The following is a 25456-nucleotide window of genomic DNA, read 5'->3' on the forward strand; positions in this document are numbered from 1 at the left end:
TTCCATTCTTCATTGCAGTCACAGCAGAGGTTGAAGCAAATTGGCTCAATATGTATTAAAAATTGAGTCGTTTTATGCCAGTATATCTCCAATTCTACATTTTTTCACTTCTATGACTCAGTGCCTAGAATGGAAGCAGTTAATGAAACTGCTATGAATTTTAGCAAGAAATATTTCCTTCTGATAATTTTGACAAGTCAAATTGATGTTGAGTTTAAGCATTTATTCCAGGAGAGGAATGGGAAATTTAATCTGCCCCATTAACATTCGTCTTTTTTAGCCACGAGGGCAGAATTTGATTTCTTAGGGCCAAAGTGTGTGAGGGTCCCCTCCAGTTGTGAGTTTAATAGTTACTGATAATATTCCCCTTATTCCAGCTGATGTTTCCTTCAGATCTGTTGCTGTTGCACATTTGGTTTATCAGACTGTTGGACAAATTTCAGAATGCTAAGACCCTCCTGGTACCACAAAGACACTTTGAGATCCTGCCAGATAATCAGAGAACAGCTGACAACCAGGGAACAGTCCTATAAGGTTCTGGAGTATTTACTGGAAATTTCCTTTTGGTCTGAGAAAATATCAAACTATCTTATAGACTTGACCTCCTTCCTCTTCCTCCCTTCTTCCACCTCTTCTTCATTTTTATCCTCCACCCAGCCTCCCTCTCCTTCCATCTCCCAAACTTATACCTTTTAAAATAAAATCTACCCTCTAACCCAGCAAGACTTCTGAAATGCTCTGATTTAATCCTGGGGATACCCACAATCTGCAGATTTCTACAGAAAAGGAGCACAGAAGGATCTACCCAAGACAGTCAGGATTGGCTACAGCAGAAGTTATTAAAGGTGTTTTTTTTCCTCTTGTGCTTTAGATTCAGTCCCTCATAGCACCCCACAGACATGTTAGGGAGAACCTTCAGTCCCCAGGAGTTAGTTTTTTTAGGGTTGTTTGTTTTGTTTTTGCTTTTAAACAGCTTAGAAGACTTAGCTCCTCTCACTTAATTTTTTTCTAGGGTTTTTGCAGAAGAGGCCAACAGGTCAACAGGTTATGCTAGTTTATCACTTGACCAAAACAAAAATCAAATTATGTTGCTTTTTATCCCTTTATCCCGCACTACTCATAAGGGTCATTTCTAACCTGAAAATACATATTTTGCATTTTTCTTTTACTTCTTCATTGCTTGTTCTCTCACAGTAAAATGTAGCATTTATTAAGGTAGATATCTTTATCTCATTTTCTATCTCCGTTTCCTAGAGTGGTTCCTGGTACACAGTAGGTATTCAGTATATACAGGTATTTACTGAGGAAATGGTCAAGTGAATAAGTGTATTGTATAGTTTTCATATGTTTCTTACTGATTTTAGAGAGAGAGGGAGAAACATCAACATTGATCCGCTGCCTCCTGCACGCCCCTTGCTGGGGATTGAGCCCACAGCCCGAGCATGTGAAGTGTCACAGGGTTTAAAATATCTGTTTTCAAGGCCATAATTTTCCAGTAATTTTTTATATGTATATGTATCCAGTCATACTATTTTTTATTCCATTCTTTCCTTACTCCTTTATTCATACATACCCGTTTCCCAATTCTTCCATGTCTTATATATTCTTCACAGTCCAAATTTAGGTTCAGCTGTTTTGTAAAAAATTATGTACTGATTTTTTTCCTTTATGAATTTCTTGTTGAATTTAGCATGATATTTCAGTCCTTGGTATAATTTGTTTACCAATATTTTTTTAAATATTTTTATTGATTTCAGAAAAGAAGGGAGAGGAAAAGAGAGCTAGAAACATCAATGATGAGAGAATCATTGATTGGCTGTCTTATGCACACCCCCTACTGGGGGCCGAGCCCTCAACCCAGGCATGTGCCCTTGACCGGAATTGAAGCCGGGACCCAGCGCTCTATCCACTGAACCAAACCAGCTAGGGATGTTTACCAATATTGATGGTTTTGGACTGTATTGTAAAGTATTCTGACAATTTTTTCAAGGAACAAATACTATTATACTAAGTATCCCCAACAGTGTTTTGTTTTTTTTTAAGTTGTTTTTTACTTTCAGTAATTTTAATCTATAGAATATACATTAAAATTAAAAACAATTTCAGAAATAGATGAATTTCTATATTAAGCCTAAGTCTAAAGAAAATATATTAGATACATGAGTTGTGTTCTTTTTTCCTCCTGGTTATAAGTCATTTATTTGAGTTTTTGCTTTGATTAGTATTTTTAATGAGGAAAAAATGAGGTCACACATCATACTTCCACTTTTTTTTAACTGGAAAAAATGAAAGTCATATTTCCAGTAAGAAAACTGAAGCTCAGAACAATTTGCCCAGTGTCACAAAGCAAGTTATTAGTAGATCCAGAATTACTCTCACAAGTCATTGTTCTTTAATTAAATTATTACTGAGTAGTAAACATTTACTTAAACTTGATGTCGATTCTTCATTAAAATAGAACTTGTGAATATTTTATTGTGAATTTTTAAAAGAACAGTATTGATTTATATTCTTACTATTAACCTGTTTCAGTTTTTCTAGTCTTTTTAGTAAGAATGGTATTCTCCCTTTCCTAGTAGTTTTTAGTTTCAGGTTTTTAGTAAATGAAGTATGTTTATATCGGTGTGTTAACTTTAGGTATTTGTCGTTATTTCAAATTGATCATCAATCATGACATTCAATCTTGTAAGTTTCTCTTCTCCAAATTAGCCACTCTACATTTGTTTTAAAAGTTAGTATTTGGTTAGATAATCTTTATCTCCACAAAAACATTTTAGTTTAAATTATATAACTTGATGTTTTATTTTTAATGTTCACGCATAAATTACTTATACTGGTACAGTTTAAAATATAAAGTGTAAGTCATTGGGAAATAGCACAAATGTGAATATAGAATCACAAGTAAAGTTTTTGAATAATGTCTAATAGTTGTCTAACTTTAAATATCCTTTTGTGATATTATAAAATTTTTTGTGTCGTTTTATATTTTTCTGTTCTTAAATTGCAGTGTGGACTCCAATTGCATTGACAGTGTTTTTAGTGGCTATTGCAACATTGTGTAAAGAACAAGGAATAACAGTTGTGGGAATTTGCTGTGTGTATGAAGTATTTATTGCTCAGGGGGTAAGGAGAAATATAAATTTTCTTGATGCTCTCTTTTATCCCATTTGGACCTGATTATAATAAACTTACTTCCTAAATGTATCATTATGCAAATAAATCTGTTGACCAATAATAATAATACCAAATTTTTCAAGAAACAAGCATGTTTTCCCTCACACCACTGAAAATTATTAACATTTTAGCACCTTCAGCTTTTTAAAGGCTGCTTTTTAAGTTTAAATAATGGAATTGTAGGCAATTTAGAATACTTTACAACAATACTTTACAGTTCCACAAATTGTTCCATATCCATTTTATAATTACAGTTTCTATTTAATCTTGCATTTAGAAAGTTCAAACTTTATTGTACATGGTTATTTATTTAAAACATTTTTTTTCTTTTCCAGTATACTTTACCATTATTATGTACTACTGCTGGACAGTTTCTCCGTGGCAAGAGTAGTATTCCATTTTCTATGCTGCAGACATTAGTAAAACTCATTGTTTTGATGTTCAGTACATTATTACTGGTTGTGATTAGAGTCCAGATTATTCAGTCTCAACTTCCAGTGTTCACCAGGTATGAATTTCTGTGTCGTCGTCGTTGTTTTTCCATCCTTTTAAAATTAACTTTGGATTTTAAGTGATTGCAAATATTCCAGAAAGTCTTCAGGGTTTTTTTTTTTCTCATTGCACCTTTTTTGTTTTATAAATCTTTTGTTTTTTAATTTTATAGACCTTTATTGTTGAAAGTATTACGTATGTCCCCTTTTTCCCCCATTGACCCCCTCCAGCCTGCCCTCGCCCTCCACCCCAGGCCTTCACCACCCAAGTCTTCAGTTTACATTGAGGTTTTTAACAGCTTTCTTAAGTTATAATTAATTTTTTAAACCTGCATATATTTAAAATGTACAAATTAATAAAATTTGAGATACGTATACACTAATGAAACCAACACAGTCAAGATATGGTTAAGTATGAAGTCTTCTGTATTCTTAATGATTTTTGTCTACTTGTTCTATTAATTATTGAGAGAAGGATGTTAAAAATCTCAGACTATAATTATAGGTTTGTCTGTTTTCCCTTTCAGTTTAATCTTTTTGTGTGTGTGTGTTTAAAAGCTCTATTAATGTGCATAATATTTTGGGTTGTAATTTTCTTTTAGTGAATTGATCCCTTTATAATTATTAAATGAGCTTCTTTTAGTGTCACATAGTTTAACTTTTTCCATCCTGTTACTTTTTAATCCATCTATATTTTTATATTTGAAGTGGATTTTTTGTCGTCTGCATAGAGTTGGGTCTTTCTTTTTTGTTTGGTCAGATTATGTGTCTTTTAAGTGAAGTTTTTCAGTTACTTACCTTTAATATAATTGTTGATATAATTTGATGTAAATCTACCATCTTGCTCAAGTAGAACTTCCTACTTGAGCCTTTTTTGTGTGTTCCATGTCTCTACATGTTTAATGTTCCTGTCCACTAATTTTATCATGTGTCATTCTTATTCAATTTAGATTAAATGATTTTTCTCCTCATAGATTATATTTTTCAACTTCTTCACGTGCCTGGTAATTTTTTAATAGATACCATATGTGAAATTTACCTTAATGTTTTTCTATAAATAGCATATACCTTGTTTTATATATATAAAAAGTTTCATCTTCTAGCCTTGCTTTTTTTTAAAAATTGATTTTAGAGAGGAAGGTAGAAGAAGAGAGATAGAAACATCAATGATGAGAGAGAATCATTGATTGGCTGCCTCCTGCACACCCCACACTGGGGATTAAGCTCACAACCTGGATCAAGCCAAGTCCCAGTCCGTAGGCTGATGCTCTATCCACTGAGACAAACCGGCTAGGGCTGCTCTTTATTTATTTATATTTTTTAAAGGAATAGACACAGACGTTTTTTAAAATATATTTTTGATATCAGAGAAGAAGGGAAAGGGAGAGAGAGATAGAAACATCAAGGATGAGAGAGAAACATTGATCAACTGCCTCCTGCTTGCCCCACACTGGGGATCAAGCCTGCAACCGGGGCATGTGTTCTTGACCAGAATCAAACCCAGGCCCCTTCAGTCCATAGGCCAATGCTCTGTCCAATGAGCCAGACCAGCCAGGGCTAACCTTGCTTTTTTAAGCTTTGTTTTGTGAGATAACAGTAGCATTTCCTTAGGGCTAATATTGCTCCACTTCTGGCACATGACCCTCTGACTACCATATGGACTGTGAATTGTAAGGATTTCCACTCTGGCTGCTGCTGAGAAACTGTTCCCAACTCTGTATGATATTTGGGGATTTTTCTGTCATCCTTTCAGGAGTTACTGTCCTATTTGTATTAGTTTTCCTAGAGCTGCTATAACAAATTACCAGAAATTGGGTGGTTTAAAACATCAGAAATTATTCTCGCCATGCTAGAGGCCAGAAATCCAAAATCAGGGTGTCGGGCCAGAGTGATTTCCTTCTGAGGTCTCTGAGAAGAATCTGTTCCATGCCTCTTTGCAAACTTCTGGTGGTTGTTGACAATCTTTGGCATTCCTTGGCATGTTTCTGCATCATTTCAATCTTCTTTACCTGTGTGTTTCTCTGTATTCTCTGCTTCTTGTATAACAATAGCAGTCACTGGATTCATCGTCCAGCCTAATCTAGTATTACCTCATATTAACTAAAAACCCTATTTCCAAATTAAATCACATTCTGGGGTGCTGGGTAGTCATGAATTTGTGAGAGACACAATTCAACCCACGACACTAACCTTGAGTATTTCTTCAAGTTCTCATCAGTATTGAAAACTGGAGAGAGACCCTTTATAGATCTCCTGAGTCTTCTTTCTCAGCCCATTTATTCTTGATGATATTCTGCTCACTAACTCTAGATCTCTGGACTCTGCCTGGGTTCTCCCTCACAGTTCCACAGACTAAAAACTCTATCCTGGTACTAAACTCTCCCGGTAGGGCTGTTATTTTTTCTCCCAGATATTACTGTCCTTCTTTACTTGATATTCAGTGTGTTTTAAAAAAAAAGCTTTATAGCCCTAGCAAGTTTGGCTCAGTGGATAGAGCATCGGCCTATGGAACAAAGGGTCCCGCTTGGATTCTGGTCAAGGGCACGTGCTTGGTTGCAGGCTCTCCCCAGCCCGGGCCCTTGGTCAGGGCTTGTGCAGGAGGCAACCAATCGATGTGTTTCTCTCACATCCATGTTTCTCTCTGCCTTTCCCTCTCTCTTCCACTCTCCCTAAAAGTCAATGGAAAAATATCGTTGGGTGAGGATTAAAAAAAAAAAGCTTTATATGTTTTGTCCAGTTTTTCAGTTGTTGAAGGCTACAAGCAAAATTTGCACTGAATTTTAATAATCTACATGTCATTTTTTACTATTGTAACATTTAACATTTTTTTCTATTTCACCTTACTTAGCTAAAATTTTTTTTTAATTTTTATTGTTCAGATTATATTTGTTCCTCTTTTTTTCCCCCCCATAACTCCCCTCCTCCCAGTTCCCGCCCCACCCTCCGCCCTCACTCCCCACCCACTCTCCTCATCCATAGGTGCACGATTATTATCCAGTCTCTTCCCGCATCTCCCATTCCCCTTTCCCCCCCAAGAATAGTCAGTCCATTCCCTTTCTATGTCCCTGATTCATTATAATCACCAGTTCATTCTGTACATCAGATTATTTATTCACTTGATTCTTAGATTCACTTGTTGATAGATGCATGTTTGTTGTTCACAATTTGTATCTTTACCTTTTTCTTCTTCCTCTTCTTAAAGGATACCTTTCAGCATTTCGTATAATACTGGTTTAGTGGTGCTGAACTCCTTTAGCTTTTCCTTATCTGTGAAGCTCTTTATCTGACCTTCAATTCTGAATGATAGCTTTGCTGGATAAAGTAATCTTGGTTGTAGGTTCTTGGTATTCAGCACTTTGAATATTTCTTGCCATTCCCTTCTGGCCTGCAAAGTTTCTGTTGAGAAATCAGCTGACAGTCGTATGGGTATTCCCTTGTAGATAATTGAGTCTCTTTCTCTTGCTGCTTTTAAGATTCTCTCTTTGTCTTTTGCTCTTGGCATTTTAATTATGATGTGTCTTGGTGTGGTCCTCTTTGGATTCCTTTGGTTTGGGGTTCTCTGCGCTTCTTGGATCTGTAAGTCTATTTCTTTCACCAGGTGGGGGAAGTTTTCTGCCATTATTTCTTCAAATAGGTTTTCAATATCTTGCTGTCTCTCATCTTCTGGCACCCCTATAATTCTGATATTAGTGCGCTTGAAGCTGTCCTAGAGGCTCCTTACACTATCTTCGTATTTTCGGATTCTTTTTTCATTTTGCTTTTCCGGTTGGGTGTTTTTTGCTTCTTCGCATTTCAAATCTTTGGCTTGATTCTTATGCTCCTCTGGTCTGCTATTGGGTGTAATATTCTTTATTTCAGTCCGTGTATGCTTAATTTCTAGTTTCTTTATCATAGCATCGAGGGTCTCATTAGTTTTCGTGAGGCTCTCCTCAAGTTTATTGCAAGCCCTCAAAATTGCGTTTTATAGCTCTGTGTCCTCCATTTCTGTCATTTTTTTTGTCTCCGCATTTTTTATGCTTTCTTGGTGCACCCCCTTGTGGTCTTTGTGCGCAGTCTTGTTCTAGTTAAGCCTTTATTATTGTAGTTAATACTAGAGGGATTTGACCACCAGGCCGACTGGCTGTGAGAATCAGCTGTGGGAAAACTTCTGTCCTCTGGGGAGGTGCTAATCTAGCCTTTGCCTGAGGCGATCCGGCAAATGGCTCTGCGCAGGGCTTGGGCGGGGCGGGATCAACAGGGCGGGTGGAGGGAGCAGTTATAGCTGCTCTCAGTCCCGTTCCCAGAGGCTCTGCTTCTCAGAACCCAGGCAACCGCTGCAAATCTCGGAGAGAAAGCTGCCCTCACATTCCAACTGATGCTAGACAATCCCGCTTCTCCGGTTTGAGTCTGAGTCCCTAGAAACTCGCCCAGATCTGGAGCTCAGAGTCTGAGACTCCCTCCTGATTGAAAATGACAACCGCGCCCTCAGCCACCAGCCCGCTTTGCGCGTGCATCTCCGCACCTTTAAATTTTCCACACTGTGCCTCCTCTGAGCCTCGGAATGCTGTTGTCTTTCCTTCTAGTTGAAGAGTCTCTCCTCAGCCAGCCTTCCTGTGGTTCTGGGTGATGTCCGTTCCGTCTTTTAGTTGTATTTTTGAAGTGGTTGTTTGCGGCAGCAGTCTCCAGTGTTTACCTATGCCGCCATCTTGGTCTCCTCTCTACCAATGAATAATCACTTGGCTAAAATTTAAATGAATTTTATTTATGTGGCTGACATTATAAGCAAGAACTTTTTATTTATTTATTTATTTTAACAAAAGGCCAAAATAGTGTTCTTGTTGCTATCCATGATAAAGTGCATTGCTTTTCAGAATAAATTTTACTCAGATAATTTTCTTATGTCCAACACTATCTTTTTCATTAAGGGATAATTATTTTTTAACTTCTTGAATATTTACCTTCAGGTCTAGCCATGCAAAAGAGAACAACTCATTTAAGTATTAAAGTATGGGAAATAGATTGAATTGTAGATAGATAGTTTATGTTTTCTTCTTCACCCCTTAGTTTCAATGCTTTTATTCCATTTATCATTTCTTTTAGAAAATTTGATATCTTGTTTCTAACGCTACAGTATGAACATGTCTGAATGTATTTGTTTTGTGTGTGTGTATATGTGTGGCTGAGTGTATGGGGTATGTTAAATATAAGTATATATTTGTGTGTGTATATGTAAATGTCATTCTGCTATCTTACCCTATGAAGTTGATTATAATAAGATTTAATTTGCTTTGACATACTCTCTTTCTCTACAGTTCAATTATTAAATCAGCTATCCTAAATAAGTTGTTCGTTATAATAAATGAACTCTGAATAGTGGATTACAGGAAAAAAACAATTTTGTATTCAGTTCTGTTGGTTATTTAAGAATTTAAGCCCTAATTCTCAAGTTTATTACTTTTCATATATATAGATATTAAAATATTTTTTTAATTTAAATGATAAATTTAAATTTTTTTAAAAATTATTATTCGTTTAAATATTATCTACTTTTCTCACTCATTTGATATTTTTAAGAAGACCAAGTCAAACAAATGGTAGCTGTTGACTTTTTATTAACTTACTCATTTTAAAATGAGAAATTATTTTTTAACAGGACTATATATATTAATATAGTCAATAAAATTTAGAACATAGCATAAATAAAAGGAAGTCATTCTTTTGAAATGTACTTTTAAAAAATGATTTGACTTGGTTTTCAAGAAGTAGACTATCTTAATAAAATGTACATTAATTTTATCATGGCCTGGGGAAATATAAACTAGGACATCAGCTTATGTTAATATACTAGAGGCCTAATGCACGATATTCATGCAAGAGTAGGCCTTCCCCCAGCTGCCAGCACCCAGCTTCCCTCTGACACCTGGGACCCAGGCTTCCCTGGCAGCCCGACTTCATCCGGAACGTCATCCAGAAGGACGTCTGGTATAATTAGTATATTATGCTTTTATTATTATAGATACTAGGAGAAAAGGTAGAACACAAATAAAATGTTACATAGTCCTATATAGTTAGTACTCTGTGCTGAAAATTTGGTTTTTAGCTTTATAGAAGTCTAAACATACACGAAAAGCTCATAAGTGATATAGTTTCCTCTGCCTATGACAAGAGAAAAACAGTAATTTTTTCTAGGAGCATAATTTTTTAGAATTTAGTGCTGAAAGAAACTTTCCAGGAGCATTCATACATCACATGCAATAATGAATCTGACCCAACTTTTCTTACTATTTTTAATCAGAAGTTCATAATTTAATGAAAGTGCTTCTATAGTATCATAATATTGTAGTATGCATTTCTGAATGAATTATTCTAATAAAAAAACCAGAAATAGATAACCTTCTTGCCCTTTAATCACATTCCATAAAGATTAGACACTTTAAGTTCTGGCAGAAATCTGAGGTATTCATAAAAAATACTTATGTCTTCTGTTTTATTGCTTTTATTATTATTTAGTGCTTTAGTTATATATTAATTTTATGTTTAGAAAGTGTTTTAGTTTGAATAACTTTTCTGTTGTTGTTCTTTATACAGGTTTGATAACCCAGCTGCTGTAAGCCCAACTCCTACGAGGCAGCTAACTTTCAACTACCTCCTTCCTGTCAATGCTTGGCTTCTATTAAATCCTTCAGAGCTCTGCTGTGACTGGACCATGGGAACAATACCACTTATAGAGTCATTTCTAGATATTCGAAATGTTGCCACACTTACTTTCTTTTGTCTTTTGGGAGCTTTGGGAGTATTCAGTCTCAGATATCCCAGTGATTCTTCCAAAACTGTTTTAATGGTAAGGAACGTTCTTCATTTTTTTAATTTGTGAACTTATTTTGGGTTGTCCTAAAATTATATATCAGAATTTGATATGCAGGCATAATTTGGCATGTATTCAGAATGTAAAAAAATATATATTAATTTTCCTAATTTGGTAGGAACTCTAAAATCATGAGGCATCTCTTTCGGTATCATTTTCTTAAATTTTTTACCTTTTTACACAACTAGATTATACACTTTTTGAAGAAATAGATCATATTGTATGCTTCTTTGTGTTTTTGGCACAGAGAAGAGTGTCATCTAAGATGTGCAGCTAGAAACATATAGCAGTTTAATTCTCATTAGCAAGATTATCATTACTCCCTAAGGTATTTCTTACTCTGTTCAGAGAACTCTGGAAGTCTTTTTGTTGTTTTTCTGAAGTCCAGTTCTTTGTAAATTTCTTATTCTGCCCTCATTTCATATATATATTTGATTTTAGAGAGGAAGGGAGAGGGAGAGAGAGAGATAGAAACATCAGTGATGAGAGAGAATCATTGATTGGCTACCTTCTGCACATCCCCTACTGGGGATCAAGCCTGCAACCCAGGCATCTGCCCTTCACTGGAATTGAACCCGGGACCTTCAGTCCCCAGGCCAACGCTCTATCCAGTGAGCCTAGCCAGCTAGGGCTATTCTGCCCTCACTTCTTACTCATAATAGTTTTAATTCCCTTCTTTCAAATTACTGAAGATGATAATAGTCTTTAGTTCTTTCATGAGCATTTACTCAAAAGTGTTTTTAATAATTTGCAACTATATCTTTTCAGTCTGCAGCCACTAGATTTATTGAATAAATAAAAATTTTTTGTTCCAACCTATATACCAGGCAGCATTTGGACACCAATGATATGATAATAAAAAGAAATACAGGGTCCTCATTTCCAGGGAAATTTTATTCTAGAAGAATTTAGAGCCAATTTCTGAGATAAAGAGAAGATTGATAGAATATAGGATTTAGGGGAAAGATTAAATTTACTATTATCTTCGGACCTATTGAGTTTAGGTACCCTTGAAACATCCTAGTGTAGTGAAGATTTTGAATATCACTTTGTACCTAGAGCTCAGAGAAACCTAAGCTACTGATAAAAATTTGATCAGTTGGCATAGAGATAGAAATTTAAACCAGAATGTGAATAAAAAGGCCTGTAGAGAGGTTATTGAGCAGCCTTTCTCAACTGGGGTTTTTTCACATTTCTAAAAGATGATAACTAGCTAGTAGATTCTAGATCAGCCGTGGGCAAACTACGGTCCGCGGGCCGGATCCGGCTCGTTTGAAATGAATAAAACTAAAAAAAAAAAAAAGACCGTACCCTTTTATGTAATGATATTTACTTTGAATTTATATTAGTTCACACAAACACTCCATCCATGCTTTTGTTCCGGCCCTCCGGTCTAGTTTAAGAACCCATAGTGGCCCTCCAGTCAAAAAGTTTGCCCACCCCTGTTCTAGATTCATAGAATGGTTCATTCATACTTAATAATGAATGCCTTAGAGCAGCGGTTCTCAACCTGTGGGTCGCAACCCCTTTGGCGGTTGAACGACCCTTTCACAGGGGTCACCTAAGACTGCATATCAGATATTTACATTATGATTCATAACAGTAGCAACATTACAGTTATGAAGTAGCAACGAAAATAATTTTATGGTTGGGTCACCACATGAGGAACTGTATTTAAAGGGCCAGAAGGTTGAGAACCACTGCCTCAGAGTATTTGGTCATAATTCTCTCTCAGAAAATAGCTGAAGGGCCTGAAAAAAGTGAAAGAGAAGAAGCCTACTACAAGGTCCTGAAAAATTTCCATCATTTAGAATGGCAGAGGACAATAAACCTAAATAGTAGCTAGATCAAATAAATGGACAGAAGAGTAGGAAAGTTTAAAGAAAGACAGAATGCTGAACACTAACAGTGCTGTCAGGTAGAAAAGTTGGAGTTGACCTCTTTTAGGTGTGTTAGTTACTTTAGTGAAATTTATTTCTGTGGAGTGATTTGATTAGGAGATGAGGAAGTGAAGATTGCTAGTGTAGATAATCTGTTGGGGTCATTTAATTTAACTGAATATTTCAGAGGATAAAACAAGCTTGGAATTATTGCTGCCTAAGTAAGAAAAGATTGCCAGTCAGGAAGTGGCTTCAAGCATAGTATTTCTTAAAAGTCTTAGGAAAAAAAGACTAAAAGACTATTGTTTTAAAGGGAGGCAGTTTTATTCTTAAACATATACTAAGCTTATGTTACATGTATGTGACTCATCAGAATATAATGCAAAGTAATGCTGAGGTATAAAAGTAATAGTCTGCTGTCTTGTCTGAAACACACCTTATTAATTTCCAAGATGATGTGGTTACTTATAATATCTACACTAACAAAAGAGAAACATGCAAATTGGTGTCACACCGCTACCCTTCCCATTGCCTAATCAGGGCGATATGCAAATAAACTGCCAGCCAAGATGGCGGCCGGCAGCCAGGCAGCTTGAAGCAAATATGAGGCTTGCTTGCTTCAGTGACGGAGGAAGCCAACGTTCCCCGCCTGCCGCTGCCGGCCTCTGAGCTTGCAGTTTGAAACATTGTTACAAATATAGAAGCTAAACAAAACCCCAGAAACCTGCTTTCAGCCAGCCGGGATCTCAGAGCTGGAGTTGAAACAGTGTTTCGATTATAGAACTCAAACAAACCAGATACCTGCTTTCAGCAGCCGAGGCCTCAGAGCTGGAGCCAAGCCTCAGAGCTAAAGCTGGCCCAGAATAAAAGAAAAAGAAAAAAAAGGAGCGGTTGGGAGCTTTAGTCACCTGCCAGCCTGAAAACAGCCCTCAGCCCCTCACCCAGACTGGCCAAGCACCCCAATGGGGACCCCCACCCTGAAGGGTGTGTGACCAGCTGCAAACAGCCATCATCCCCTCATCCAGGCTGGCCAGGCACCCCAGTGGGGACCCCCACCCTGATCCAGGACACCCTTCAGGGCAAACCAGCCGGCCCCCACCCATGCACCAGGCCTCTATCCTATATAGTAAAAGGGTAATATGCCTTCCAGCACCAGGATTAGCGGACAGGGGGCAGTGCCCAAACCCCCTGATCGCCCTGTGGCTCTGTGTGTGACAGGGGGCGGGGCCACAACCTCCCTATCTGCCCTGCTCTGTTCGTGACAGGGGAAGGCACCCCAATCCCCTGATCAGCCCTGCTCTGTGCCTGATAGGGGGGAGCTCCTCAACCCCCTGATCGCCCTGTGGCTCTATGTGTGACAGAGTGCGGCGCCCCAACCGGGCCCCCCCCCCCCCCACGGGCCCTGCTCTGTATGTCAGGGTAGAGCCATAACCTCCCCTATCAACCCTACTCTGTGAGTTACAGGGGGGAGCTCCCCAACCCCCTGATTGACCCTGCTCTGTGTGTGACGGTACGGAGCCCCAACCCCCCTGATGGGCCCTGCTCTGTGAGTGACAGGAGGCAGCGCCCCAACCCCCTGATCTGCCCTGCTCTGTGCATGACAGGCGGTGGCGCCGCAACCTCCCCATCGACCCTGCCTTGAGTGTGACAGGGGGCGGTGCCCCAACCCCCCAATCGGCCCTACCCTGAGCATGACTGAGGGTGGCATCGAAACCTCCTGATCCGCCCTGCTCTGTGCATGACAGGGGTTGGTGCCCCAACTCCCCAATCGGCCCTGCTCTGAGCCGGACCAGGGGCTGCACCTAGGGATTGGGCGTGCCCTCTGCCACCCGGGAGCAGGCCTAAGCCAGCAGGTTGTTATCTCCCGAGGGGTCCCAGACTGCGAGAGGGCACAGGCTGGGCTGAGGGACCCCCCCCCCCCCCCCGAGTGCACAAATTTCTGTGCACCGGACCTCTAGTAAAATAGTAAAAGCCTAAGCAACCATCGCAACCGAACGGACAACCGAACAGGCTGTGTGGGGCGACTAGGCCGGCAGTGGGGTTAGTGAGGGACAACGAAATGACTGAACAAGCAGGCTGCGTGGGGCAACCAGGACACGGCAGGGGGGTTAGTGAGGGCCGACCAAACAACTGAGCAGCAGGCTGCATGGGGTGTCCAGGCCAGCAGGAGTGCAGTTGGGGGCGACTAGGCTGGCAGGGGGAGGGGGCAGTTAGGGGCGATCAGGCAGGCAGGCAGGTGAGCAGTTAGGAGCCAGTGGTCCCGCATCATGAGAGGGATGTCTAACTGCCGGTCCTGAGGACATAAACCGGCAGTTGGACATCATCCGAGGGGTCCTGGTTTGGAGAGGGTGCAGGCTGGGCTGAGGGGGAACTCCCCCCCCCCACCCCCACTGCACAAATTTTGTGCTCCCGGCCTCTAGTGGAAACATAAAAACTGGCTTTTAAAAATACTTCTTTTTTTTGACCACCAGTACATTTCCAAATTAAATGACAAAATATTTGGATTTGACTCTTGAGTGTGCATATATGTTTAATTTAATAAAATATCTTCTTTTTCTTCGTAGGCGCTTTGTTTAATGGCATTACCATTTATTCCTGCATCGAACCTTTTTTTTCCAGTTGGATTTGTTGTTGCTGAACGAGTACTATATGTTCCTAGCATGGGATTCTGTATTTTGGTAGCCCATGGATGGCACAAAATATCAAACAAAAGGTGAATTTAAATATTAATTTATTTCATGGGACTAACTATAAAATCAAATGTGATACATTTAAGTATTTAAGTTTATTTTAATTCAGTTTTATAAGTCAAACTTTTATACTTCTCTATTTTTCATCTTGATAGTCTCATTTTTCTGTAATTCAAGTTAGGAAAGCTCCATAGCACCTACTGCATCTTATGTTCTCCATATTGATATAATTTTATTTTGCAGGCTGAGACATAAACTTTGAGTCAGACCCAAATGAAAACAAGGATATTCTTTAAACTAAAGTTAAAAATGACCATTGCCACTTTATATGCAGTGAACTAAAATATAATCTTCTTAAGTGAGTCATATATAAAATGTACAGTTATATATAAAAAGTAGGTTTACAATTGTTCACATGGAAAATAATATAACAATTAATAAATAGTACTGGAATAAACTCTGTTTTGTGTACTCACAACTGTGAGTACTATAATTTCATGCTGTCATTACTATCTTCATAACCACTATGTCGTAATTGCCTTAAACTAACAGTTAAGGAACAGAATAGTTAACTGTATGTATACAAGAAATGGGCACTGTCTCTTCTTTCTCACTTCTAGTCACCATTCAGCACATAGAATTCTGACTTCTCTCTGTATCTTCTACTAACACAGATAATAAATTGCCTCCTGGTAGCTAAATTTGGTCATTGCTTGTTTTTAAAATTTATTTCCCAGGCATCTGTAAAAAGTCTTTCTCTCTTGATTCTTTTTTATATCTTTTTATTTCTGCTCTCTCTTTTCTCTGATTTCTTCTTCCTCTGCCTGCTCTTTAAATATTTATTATTTCTCAGAGTTTTACCGTAGCCATTTTTTTCACACTGCATATTTTCCCTGTATGATCTCTTCTGTGTCTACAATTTTCATTATTATCTACCAAACCTTTTCCCTTAGCTTTGGCCCATATATCCTGTTATAATCAATATCAATTTTTTAGTGCCTACCATGTCTCACATGCCCTGATAGACTGTTTGGATTTATTTTCTCATTTCATTCTTTTTTTTTTTTTTTAATTTTTTTATTGCTTAAAGTATTACAAAGGGTATTACATATGTGTCCTTTTTCCCCCCCGCCCTTTTCAATCTCCTGGTCTCCCCTACCCCCCAGTGTCTATGTCCATTGGTTATGCTTATATGCATGCATACAAGTCCTTTGGTTGATCTCTTACCCCCCTCCCCCCTGCCACCCAACCCTCCCCGGCCTTCCCGCTACAGTTTGACAATCTGTTTGAGGCAGCTCTGCCTCTGTATCTATTATTGTTCAAAAGTTTATAATGGTCTCTATTTTCTCATTTCATTCTTGATACTCCTTAATTCTGTTTTGCAACATTTTTAAAATTAAAGATCATACAGGTTGCCTGAATTGTACAAGATTCAAATTGTGCAGAGTCTTCAAATGTACATCTGACTATTTCCTATTCCATGTTCTTTCTGATGCATGCACTCATATTCTGGTTAAGTGTGTCTATCAAAATGAAAGAAATTGAACTGTGTTACCAGGGCAGAAAAACAGAGTTAAAGAACATTAGTACTAAATGAGATGATAGGGATCATTGAAGTATAATCATCTTTTTTATAGAGGAATTGAGTCCCAAATAATTAGCCTAAAGTATATAAGTAATGTGCATCTATTTTATAAAGACTTAAGTTTACTATGACTTTTAATAAACAGTTCTAGTTTTAAAATGTAAAATTATTCCAAGAATGTCATGATAACCTATGGTATATTAATTGTAAGCAGAAATATTTTTAAATGTAGCCAGTGATAAGATTCACCCTTTTTAAATGCAAGTAAGAATATTCATGTTGGAGGTAATGGTACAAAGGACTCTAAATATAAAAATTCATAATTAAAAGCTGGTTTCATCAACTTTTTATTAAATCTAAACAATGCTTTAGAAATAGAGGTAAATATTGGAGTATCAAATGTAATTGAAGAGTGAAATGGAAGGTAGTATTCAGATATTTAAGTTTTTGGCGTTGGTCCCTCTGAAGTAGGATGATTATTAGAACAATCTCTCTTCTTAGAATAAATTCAGACATGACATTGGGGATATTTAACATATTTCTTCTGTTCTAAAAGATAAAATGCTTTGGGTGATAAGAATTTTTTTTTTTCTTTTATTCTCTTAAACAGTGTATTTAAAAAGTTATCCTGGGTTTGTCTGTCTTTGGTGGTATTCACTCATGCCTTAAAAACAATCCACAGAAATTGGGATTGGGAGTCTGAATATACGTTGTTTATGTCAGCCTTGAAGGTAAAGTATTATCCAAGAATGACAGGAAAGTATGTCATCAATTACTTTTTATAGCCATGTCTAAGATGCTTTACCTTTACTTTTAATTAGACATTTAACTATCAATATTAATTACTTTACTAAAAAAAATATAGTTTGTTCTTTATGTAATATACCTTAACCAGTGCATTGAATAGTACTTACCTGTATGTCCACAACACATATGAATAATTCCTTAAACACTATACAGTCATTAGAAACTCAAATGAGACATGTTTAAATAAGAATACTGTGTTCATTGGTTCTTAAGGTACACATTTTTTAACCTTTTAATACCTGAAATTAGAATAAATCTTATAGTGAAAGGCATCTTACAATTAATTTGTTACCTTGTTTCTTTCTTAATAGTACATAAAATTGATGCCGTGTTAGATTCAATGAAATAACATACATGACCAAAAAATGGCAACCTACTATGTGGAAGATAACCAACCAATGGTTAAAACAGCTGTAATACTTTTAACAATAAAGATAAATTTTTTAAAAATCCTATAGGAAGGATAGGAACTGGCAGAAAGGATTGATACAGCATCCCTATGGATGAACAATATAAATAGGATAAGATCTTTTTAAAAATCATAAAATTTGTTTTCTATAAAAGTTACAAGCAAAAAAATTTTTTTTTCAGTTGCTCCCTTGCCAATGCCTCTCTTCAAATCAGTAAATTCTTAACTTCCTTTTGGCTATTTTAGTATTCTCCATTGCCTAACTTTATTGGATCACTGCCTCATTTCAATAGGCTATGTGATTTCTTGATTTGACATCTAATTAAGCTCAAATGACTGTCCTCTTTACTGCTTAGTAACTCTACTGTCTCCCCTAGCTCAGAAATCTGCAAACAGATGAGACCTCATTTCCATTATTATTAATTCCCTCTTCAGATTACCATTGGAGCTTCATGGTTTTCAGGAACTTTGCTTGTCTTTACTCACAGGACAATGCTCAAAACGACAGCCTCAATCACTGTGGCTAATACCTTGACTAGCTAGATACCCTCCTCTACCTGCAGTAACACCATGCCCATCTGTAAACTCTGAAAGTACAGGTCAATTAGAACTTTAGTCTCGGGGTTCCCTTTCAATAATAGGCTACATAAGTAAGTCCAGCCTAAAAGTAAGTAATTAGTGCAATGTTTAAATGTATTCTCATGGTCAAATACCTCTTCTTCCAAAACAATACAAGTAGTAGTTTTTTCATGCTTTGATTAAATACAATTTTTAGTAAAATTCTAATATATAAAATAGATGAACTTAAACTGCTGCGGTTTTAGTATGTTGATGTTGAGAGAGAGGGTAAATTGAATGAAGAAGTGTTCATTGGCTTCTTCCTCATCTCCAGGGCATCTCAGTGGAACACTGTATTCCAATAGTATACTAAATGAATATCTTTGTTAATTGAAGTCATTAATTTTTTTTCTGGGAGAAAATCAAAATGATTTTTTTCCTGTTTAATTGAGATATAATTGACATAAACTTTTTAAGAGATATAACATGTATATATTATGAAATGATTAAAAGTTTAGTTAATATATATCATCTTACACATTTACACATTTTTTTTCCTTTTGATGAAAACCTTTAAGATCTTCTCTCATCAATTTCCAAATATACATTACAGTATTGTTGGCTATAGTCTCCAAGTTGCACATTACATCCCCCAAACTAACTTAGCTTATAATTGGAAGTCACCCATTTATGGACATCTCCATGGACCGCGCCATTTCTAATAGTATATCAAACAAATAGCTGTGTTAATTGGAGTCATATTTTACTTGTAATTAATTTCTAACTGTATTTGTATGTTTAAGGTAAATAAAAATAATGCCAAATTATGGAATAATGTGGGTCATGCTCTGGAAAACGAAAAGAACTTTGAGAGAGCTTTGAAATACTTTCTACAGGCTACCCATGTTCAGCCAGGTAAGCATTATTAATAAAACGATTTGAATAGTTTATTTTCTTTTTAAAAGCTCGGTTATGTTTGAGGAAAACACAGTCGAGTTTATTTTCAATCTTTATTTCCCGTGATTTGAATACTACCAGTGTTCAATACTGGCTTATTTTGAATTTGATTAATTGTTAGAAATACAATTTCTAACAATTAATGTAAGATATTTAAGGAATTTTTATTATTAAATTTATTAGGATGACATTGGTTAATAAAATTATATAGGTTTCAAGTGTATATTTCTATATCATCTGTATGTTGCATTGTGTATTTACTACCCAAAGCCAAATCTCCTTCCGTCACCGAATATTTGACATCTTTTAGTCATTATTACCTCCCCTCCCTTCCCTCTGGCAACCACTATACTGTTGTCTCTGTTTATGAGTGTTTGTTTGTTTGTCATGTTCATGTGTTGCTTTCAGTTTTTATTTTCTTTTACACATTGGACAATAAGACAGCCCTAAGAAAACGATGGTTTGTTGCTCTCAGTTTTATATCTCACATATAAGTGAATTCATATGACTCTTGGCTTTTTCTGTCTGTCTTACTTTGCTTAGTATGATACTCTCAAGATCCATTGATATCGCGAATGGCAAATGATTGAGTAGTATTCCACTGTGTATATGTACCGCATCTTTATCCAGTCATTTACTGAGGGACACTTTGATTATTTCCATGTCTTGGCCATCATGAATAATGCTGCAGTGAACATAGGGGTGTGTATAACTCTACAAATAAATGTTTTCACATTTTTCAGAAGATACCCACAAAAGGGGTTGTTGGGTCATATAGTAGTTATAGTCTTAATTTCTTGAGGCACCTCCATCCTGTTTTCATAGTGTCTGTACCAATTTACATTCCCAGTGAATAAGGGTTCCTTTTCCCCCACAACCTCTCCAACATAGGTATAGAAGGAAAGTACCACATAATAAAGGCCATATATGACAAACCCTAAACCATTATCATACTCAGTGGTGAGAAACAAAGTTTTTCCTGCAAGATTAGGAACAAGACAAGGAAATTCATTCTTATCACTGTTATTCAGCATAGTACCATAAATCCAAGCAGAGCAATCAGGCAAGAGAAAGAAAAGGCATCCAAATTGGAATGAAGAAATAAAATTGTCGCTTTTTGCATTGATTCTTTATATAGAAAACCCTAAAGACTCCACTAAAAAAACTATTAGAAACAATAAACAAATACAGTAAGGCTGCAGGATACAAAATCAATGCACAAAAATCCATTGCATTCCTATATACTACCTATGAAATTTCAGAAAAGAAAAAAAAATACAATTTATTTTGCAATTCCAACAAAAAGAATGAAATACCTCAGAACAAACCTATCAAAGGGTGTGGAGGACCTATACACTGATAATTGGAAGACATTTAAAAACACTGAATAAGACACCAAAAAATGGAATTTTTTAAAAACGTAGTGGAGTTGTTGGTAGAGTAGTAGATGCAAAAGCCTGATAGAAGTGAGTTTAGGACAGTGATGGCGAACCTATGACACGCGTGTCAGAGGTGACACGCGAACTCATTTTTTTGGTTGATTTTTCTTTGTTAACTGGCATTTAAATATATAAAATAAATATCAAAAATATAAATCTTTTTCTTACTATGGTTGCAGATATCAAAAAATTTCTATATGTGATACGGCACCAGAGTTAAGTTAGGGTTTTTCAAAATGCTGACATGCCGAGCTCAAAAGGTTCGCCATCACTGGTTTAGGAGAATGGTGGGGAAATAAGCATGGGGTCAAGAGACCATGGTAGGATGTTTGTTTGTTTTTGTTTTTCATTTTAAGGTGGGGAGAGGCAGAGCATTTGTGCAGCTAAATCTATTGAAGCTGGGAAAAGTAATAATTCAAGATGAGGGAATGAATTCCAGGGTCAATGTTCTTGAGTACATGAGAAGAGATAAATAGGATCTGGTGCACAGATTGGGGACTTGATTCAGTTGTGGAACCAATAGTTAACCTTTGGTAACAGGGAAGACTGAGTATATGGACATGGATATGGGCAGGTGAATAGATGACATGCAGGAAGTTTCTGGAAGGTGCCCTTTGTTTGCTGCTATTTTTTCAGTGAAATAAACCATCAGTAGAGTGTGAGGAAGGAGGGGGAAGTGTTGGAGATCTAAGAATAGGAAAAGGTGTGAAGCAGTTTTCTAGGTAGTACTTTACAAACTTTAATGGGCCTAAGAATCACTTGGAGATATTGTTGTTTGTGGTGCTTGTTCTGATAAATGAAGGTTTAGAGTAGAACCTGAAGTTCTGCATTTCTATTAAATTCACAGGTGATGCTTAGCCTGTGGATCACACTTTGAGAAACAAAGGTCTAAGAAAGTGTATAGACTAGGAAAATGTGGTTTAATTGCCAAGCAGCTCTAATACCCTACTTGGGTTAGGAATACTGAAATTAAAATTAAACTAGTATGTTTGTTTCCTACTACTTTGCCGCTGTAGTGGTACAGGCATGGAGAATTTGGTTAGCTAGGGTTAGGATTTTGTCCTATGTATTATTAAACAAGAAAGGCATAAGAAGATAATTTTATTAATGGAACACAGAATCTAAGATAGTTAAGAAAGGATGTGAGGGAGGGTGAAATAATGGAGGGTGATAGGTTTATAGGCCTGGAAAGTTTTGGTGTCTGAGTAGAATCCAGCTAGAGTATAAATATTTTTCAGTAGGAATACTGTTCAAGTGTGCAGAACTGTTTTTCAGGATATGTATCAAACCTGACCCACACACACAAAATACCATAATTACTTCCCATTCAGAATGATGACCAAAAAGTACCCCCATACACACATTTCTAAATGCTCTTGGAGGCATAGGGAGTGGCAGGAGGTGAAAATCATTGGGAGAAAAGACATCAAGGCCACATAGTAGAAGATTTTGTCAACGTAAATTTTGAAATCACCAAGAATTTTTACAACCGTGATGATGGAGAGAATGACAAGGAGCCAGGATCTCTGACCCAAAGATCGGTGACTACAACAAGGAGGATAGTAGACAATACAATTTAGTGACCTGAAATTTAGAGCTGATTGATTTTTAAAAAGGAATAGGAATGGTCTGGGGTGATAAGGCTCAAAGAGGACACCTACCCTTACTCCTGGCCCAGAGCTGCACAGGATAGAAGAACACAGGCACCGCTTAGAAGAGCCACAGTGTCAAATCTCCAAGGCAAAGCCAAATGTCAGTTAGAGTTGAGGAAGAGAAATTTGTAAAAATATAACTGATGGTCTAGCTACCCAATTGTATCTCCCCTGGCTCTCTATATAGTTTTGTTTTTCTTGAAACAGGGTACATATCTCGGGTTTCCTCACCTCTGCTGCTTTGAGTCTAAATTCTTCGCTTCTTCCTTCTTTTCAGTCCACCTTGTTTCACATCCTACCCATCTTTTACAAACCTTTTTACCTGGCGGCTTTTCTAAAAAAAAAAAAAAAAAACACAAAAAACCCTGTATTTTGTTAGAAGCAAATATTGCTCAGCTTTAAAACTTTTTACAACTTCTGTCTTTCCTGTGATATTTGTAATTTTCTATTTAGTACTATATCATATTTATTTCTGTTTATTTATGAAAAATATTTATCTATATTAAACTAAGGAACTCCCCAGGGTCAGCATGAACATTACTCATCTTCATATCCTCTGCATCATCTAGCATGGTCTTATCCACAGTCAATGGTCACTAATTGTAATAGTTTTAATTTATTACTTCATAAAGTTTTTTAGAGTTTTTTGAGAAGCAGAGTTATCATTGATGTTAGATACACAGGGGACATTGAGACTTAGATGTTATTTAAGTCCCTTCAGCTTTATCTTTCTCATTTCTAAATTGGGCAGTTATTCTTTCTCATTGCATTGTTGTAAAGACTAAATTAAATGGGGTAAGTGGATGTTTATGTGCATGTTTAATTCTATTTAGCAAGTAGAGTGCATATTATAGGATGTTGCCAGGTATAGGCACTCAGTTTTAAAATAACTTCCTTTCATTGTCAGTTGTTACTTTTGCTGATTTTGAGGTACTTGCTAAAACTCTCTCCTTTAGTATGATTTCCCTACCATACTCCCAAAATTGTTGTTTATAATAAGCCATGGACTAAGAAAACAAGTAAACCAGTGTATTACAATTTATTATGAAAAAGTACACATACTTAGAAACATTGAATTTGTTATTCAGGGGCTTTTCAGATTAGTCTTTGTTTTCTAGCTATGCTCTTCTTAGATAGATTTGACAAATGAAATGACACATAGGGAGGAGAGTCAGAAGTCCTTTTTTGTCCCTGTTAGATATACTGATAGAGAATTATAATACTGGAGATAAGGGGGAATGGTCAAGGCTAGATATAAACCTTTGGAGTAACAAACATAAAGATGCTATTTAAACCCTAGAATAGTATAGCATTGCATGGAGTAGGAATCTGTCACATTGTAAAGTTAACTTAAAAAAAAAACAAAAAACAAAAAACAGTCTAAAGCAGTGGTTCTCAACCTTCTGGCCCTTTAAATATAGTTCCTCATGTTGTGACCCAACCATAAAATTATTTTCGTTGCTACTTCATAACTGTAATGTTGCTACTGTTATGAATCGTAATGTAAATATCTGATATGCAGGATGGTCTTAGGCGACCCCTGTGAAAGGGTCGTTCGGCCGCCAAAGGGGTCGCGACCCACAGGTTGAGAACCGCTGGTCCAAAGGCTTTTCTTTCTTAGCCAGAATGAGAATATAAACTATACAATAGACTTGGACCATGAGATATGCATATCATGTTAAATGAACAACTGTTTGCATTTTTTGTTTTGTTTTGTTTTGTTGGTTACAAGTGTTTAAAAAAGATAAAAGTATTGCAAGGATAAAAGTTTTGCAGTTGGAATTACAGTTTCCATAAACACCATTACATGACAAGTATAGATATTTCTCAAGAACCACCAGAATTCTTCAAGGTTTGTTTTTGCTGTAAAATCAATAATTTTGTTTTTATCTAAGTCAAAATCTTTAAAATTGTTTATATTAGAAAAGAATCATGGACCTGTTATTCAACTTGGATGCCATCAAGATGGAAATAAATGACTTTTAAAGAGTTTTTAGGAGTTTCCATATGTTTATAATTTACCTTTATAAATGCATTGACAGACAAGTTTCGAATAGGAAATACTGGGAAGCAACACAGATGCCTCACCCTCAGTGTGGGAATACTCACCTTCATTGCTGGTGGCTGAGGAATCATTAGGCACTGAGCTGCCTGACACTTGCCATTCCTCCTTTACATTGAATTAAAGACAGACTGCTGCTGTTGGCCTGGATAGTGCACTCATAATAGCAAGATTGTTCTTTGAAATTTTATAGCTTTTTAGTCATTTAAATGTCACCAAATTTTACATCTTGCTTGCTTTTCTTACCTCCCCCCCCTCCCCCCCGCCGCCAAATTTAAATGTGTCTTACCAGTAATGCTATTTCTTCCTCTGCAATCCTAAAACTTTGTAACTTATGTCTGTCATTTTATTAGCTGTATTGGGTAATCCTTTTGATGCTAAAGGCTATCTAAATGCTATCATTTGTTCTTTGAGAAAGTGGGGCTGCTTACTCTAGTGTCTGAAATATTCATTGATGACAATATCTGCTCTCCATAATTCTGAGATCTGATTCTAGTGGGTAGCCATTTTCCTAGTTTTTCATCCAAATAGATAACCTTTTTTTTAAGACTGGTTAGAACTGATTTCAGTAACATTTTAAATACTTAGCTGACAATTACATTTTTATTTATCTACACTAATTTTTTCAGGTTTTACATATTCTTAGTTTTGCCTGACTACATTTCTGATCTCTATAGTAAATGGCGTAAGTTTATCTAATGTTTAAAAAAATTGAGCTACCTAGAAGCAAAGACTACCTATTTTATGTGCACTTGGTAATGCAGTGAATTTCAACCTTGGCTCTACATCAAAATTGCCTTTTAAACGTTTTAAAACATTTTTGCAGATTCTATTCCTGAAGATTCTATTTGGATAGAGCTGTGTGGGGCTAAGATAAAATTTTTAAAAGCAGGATTGGGAATGGTTGG

General features: G+C 36.6%; 1 protein-coding gene across 2 annotated transcripts in view; it reads left to right on the top strand.

The window, feature by feature from the left end:
- TMTC3 (transmembrane O-mannosyltransferase targeting cadherins 3) overlaps window positions 1-25456 on the top strand; it is a 71886-nt gene that overhangs the window by 27095 nt on the left and 19335 nt on the right. For both annotated transcript variants that reach the window (XM_070409600.1, XM_070409601.1), the window contains exons 5-10: window positions 3008-3123; window positions 3510-3682; window positions 10233-10485; window positions 14954-15102; window positions 17275-17395; window positions 19242-19353. In XM_070409600.1, coding sequence (XP_070265701.1) covers window positions 3008-3123; window positions 3510-3682; window positions 10233-10485; window positions 14954-15102; window positions 17275-17395; window positions 19242-19353 — 924 coding nt within the window. The remainder of the gene's footprint in view (window positions 1-3007; window positions 3124-3509; window positions 3683-10232; window positions 10486-14953; window positions 15103-17274; window positions 17396-19241; window positions 19354-25456) is intronic.

This window comes from Myotis yumanensis, unplaced genomic scaffold (genome assembly GCF_028538775.1).
Source record: "Myotis yumanensis isolate MYYU_CA2020_CCGP unplaced genomic scaffold, mMyoYum1.0.hap1 SCAF_3, whole genome shotgun sequence".
NCBI classification, from domain to species: domain Eukaryota; kingdom Metazoa; phylum Chordata; class Mammalia; order Chiroptera; family Vespertilionidae; genus Myotis; species Myotis yumanensis.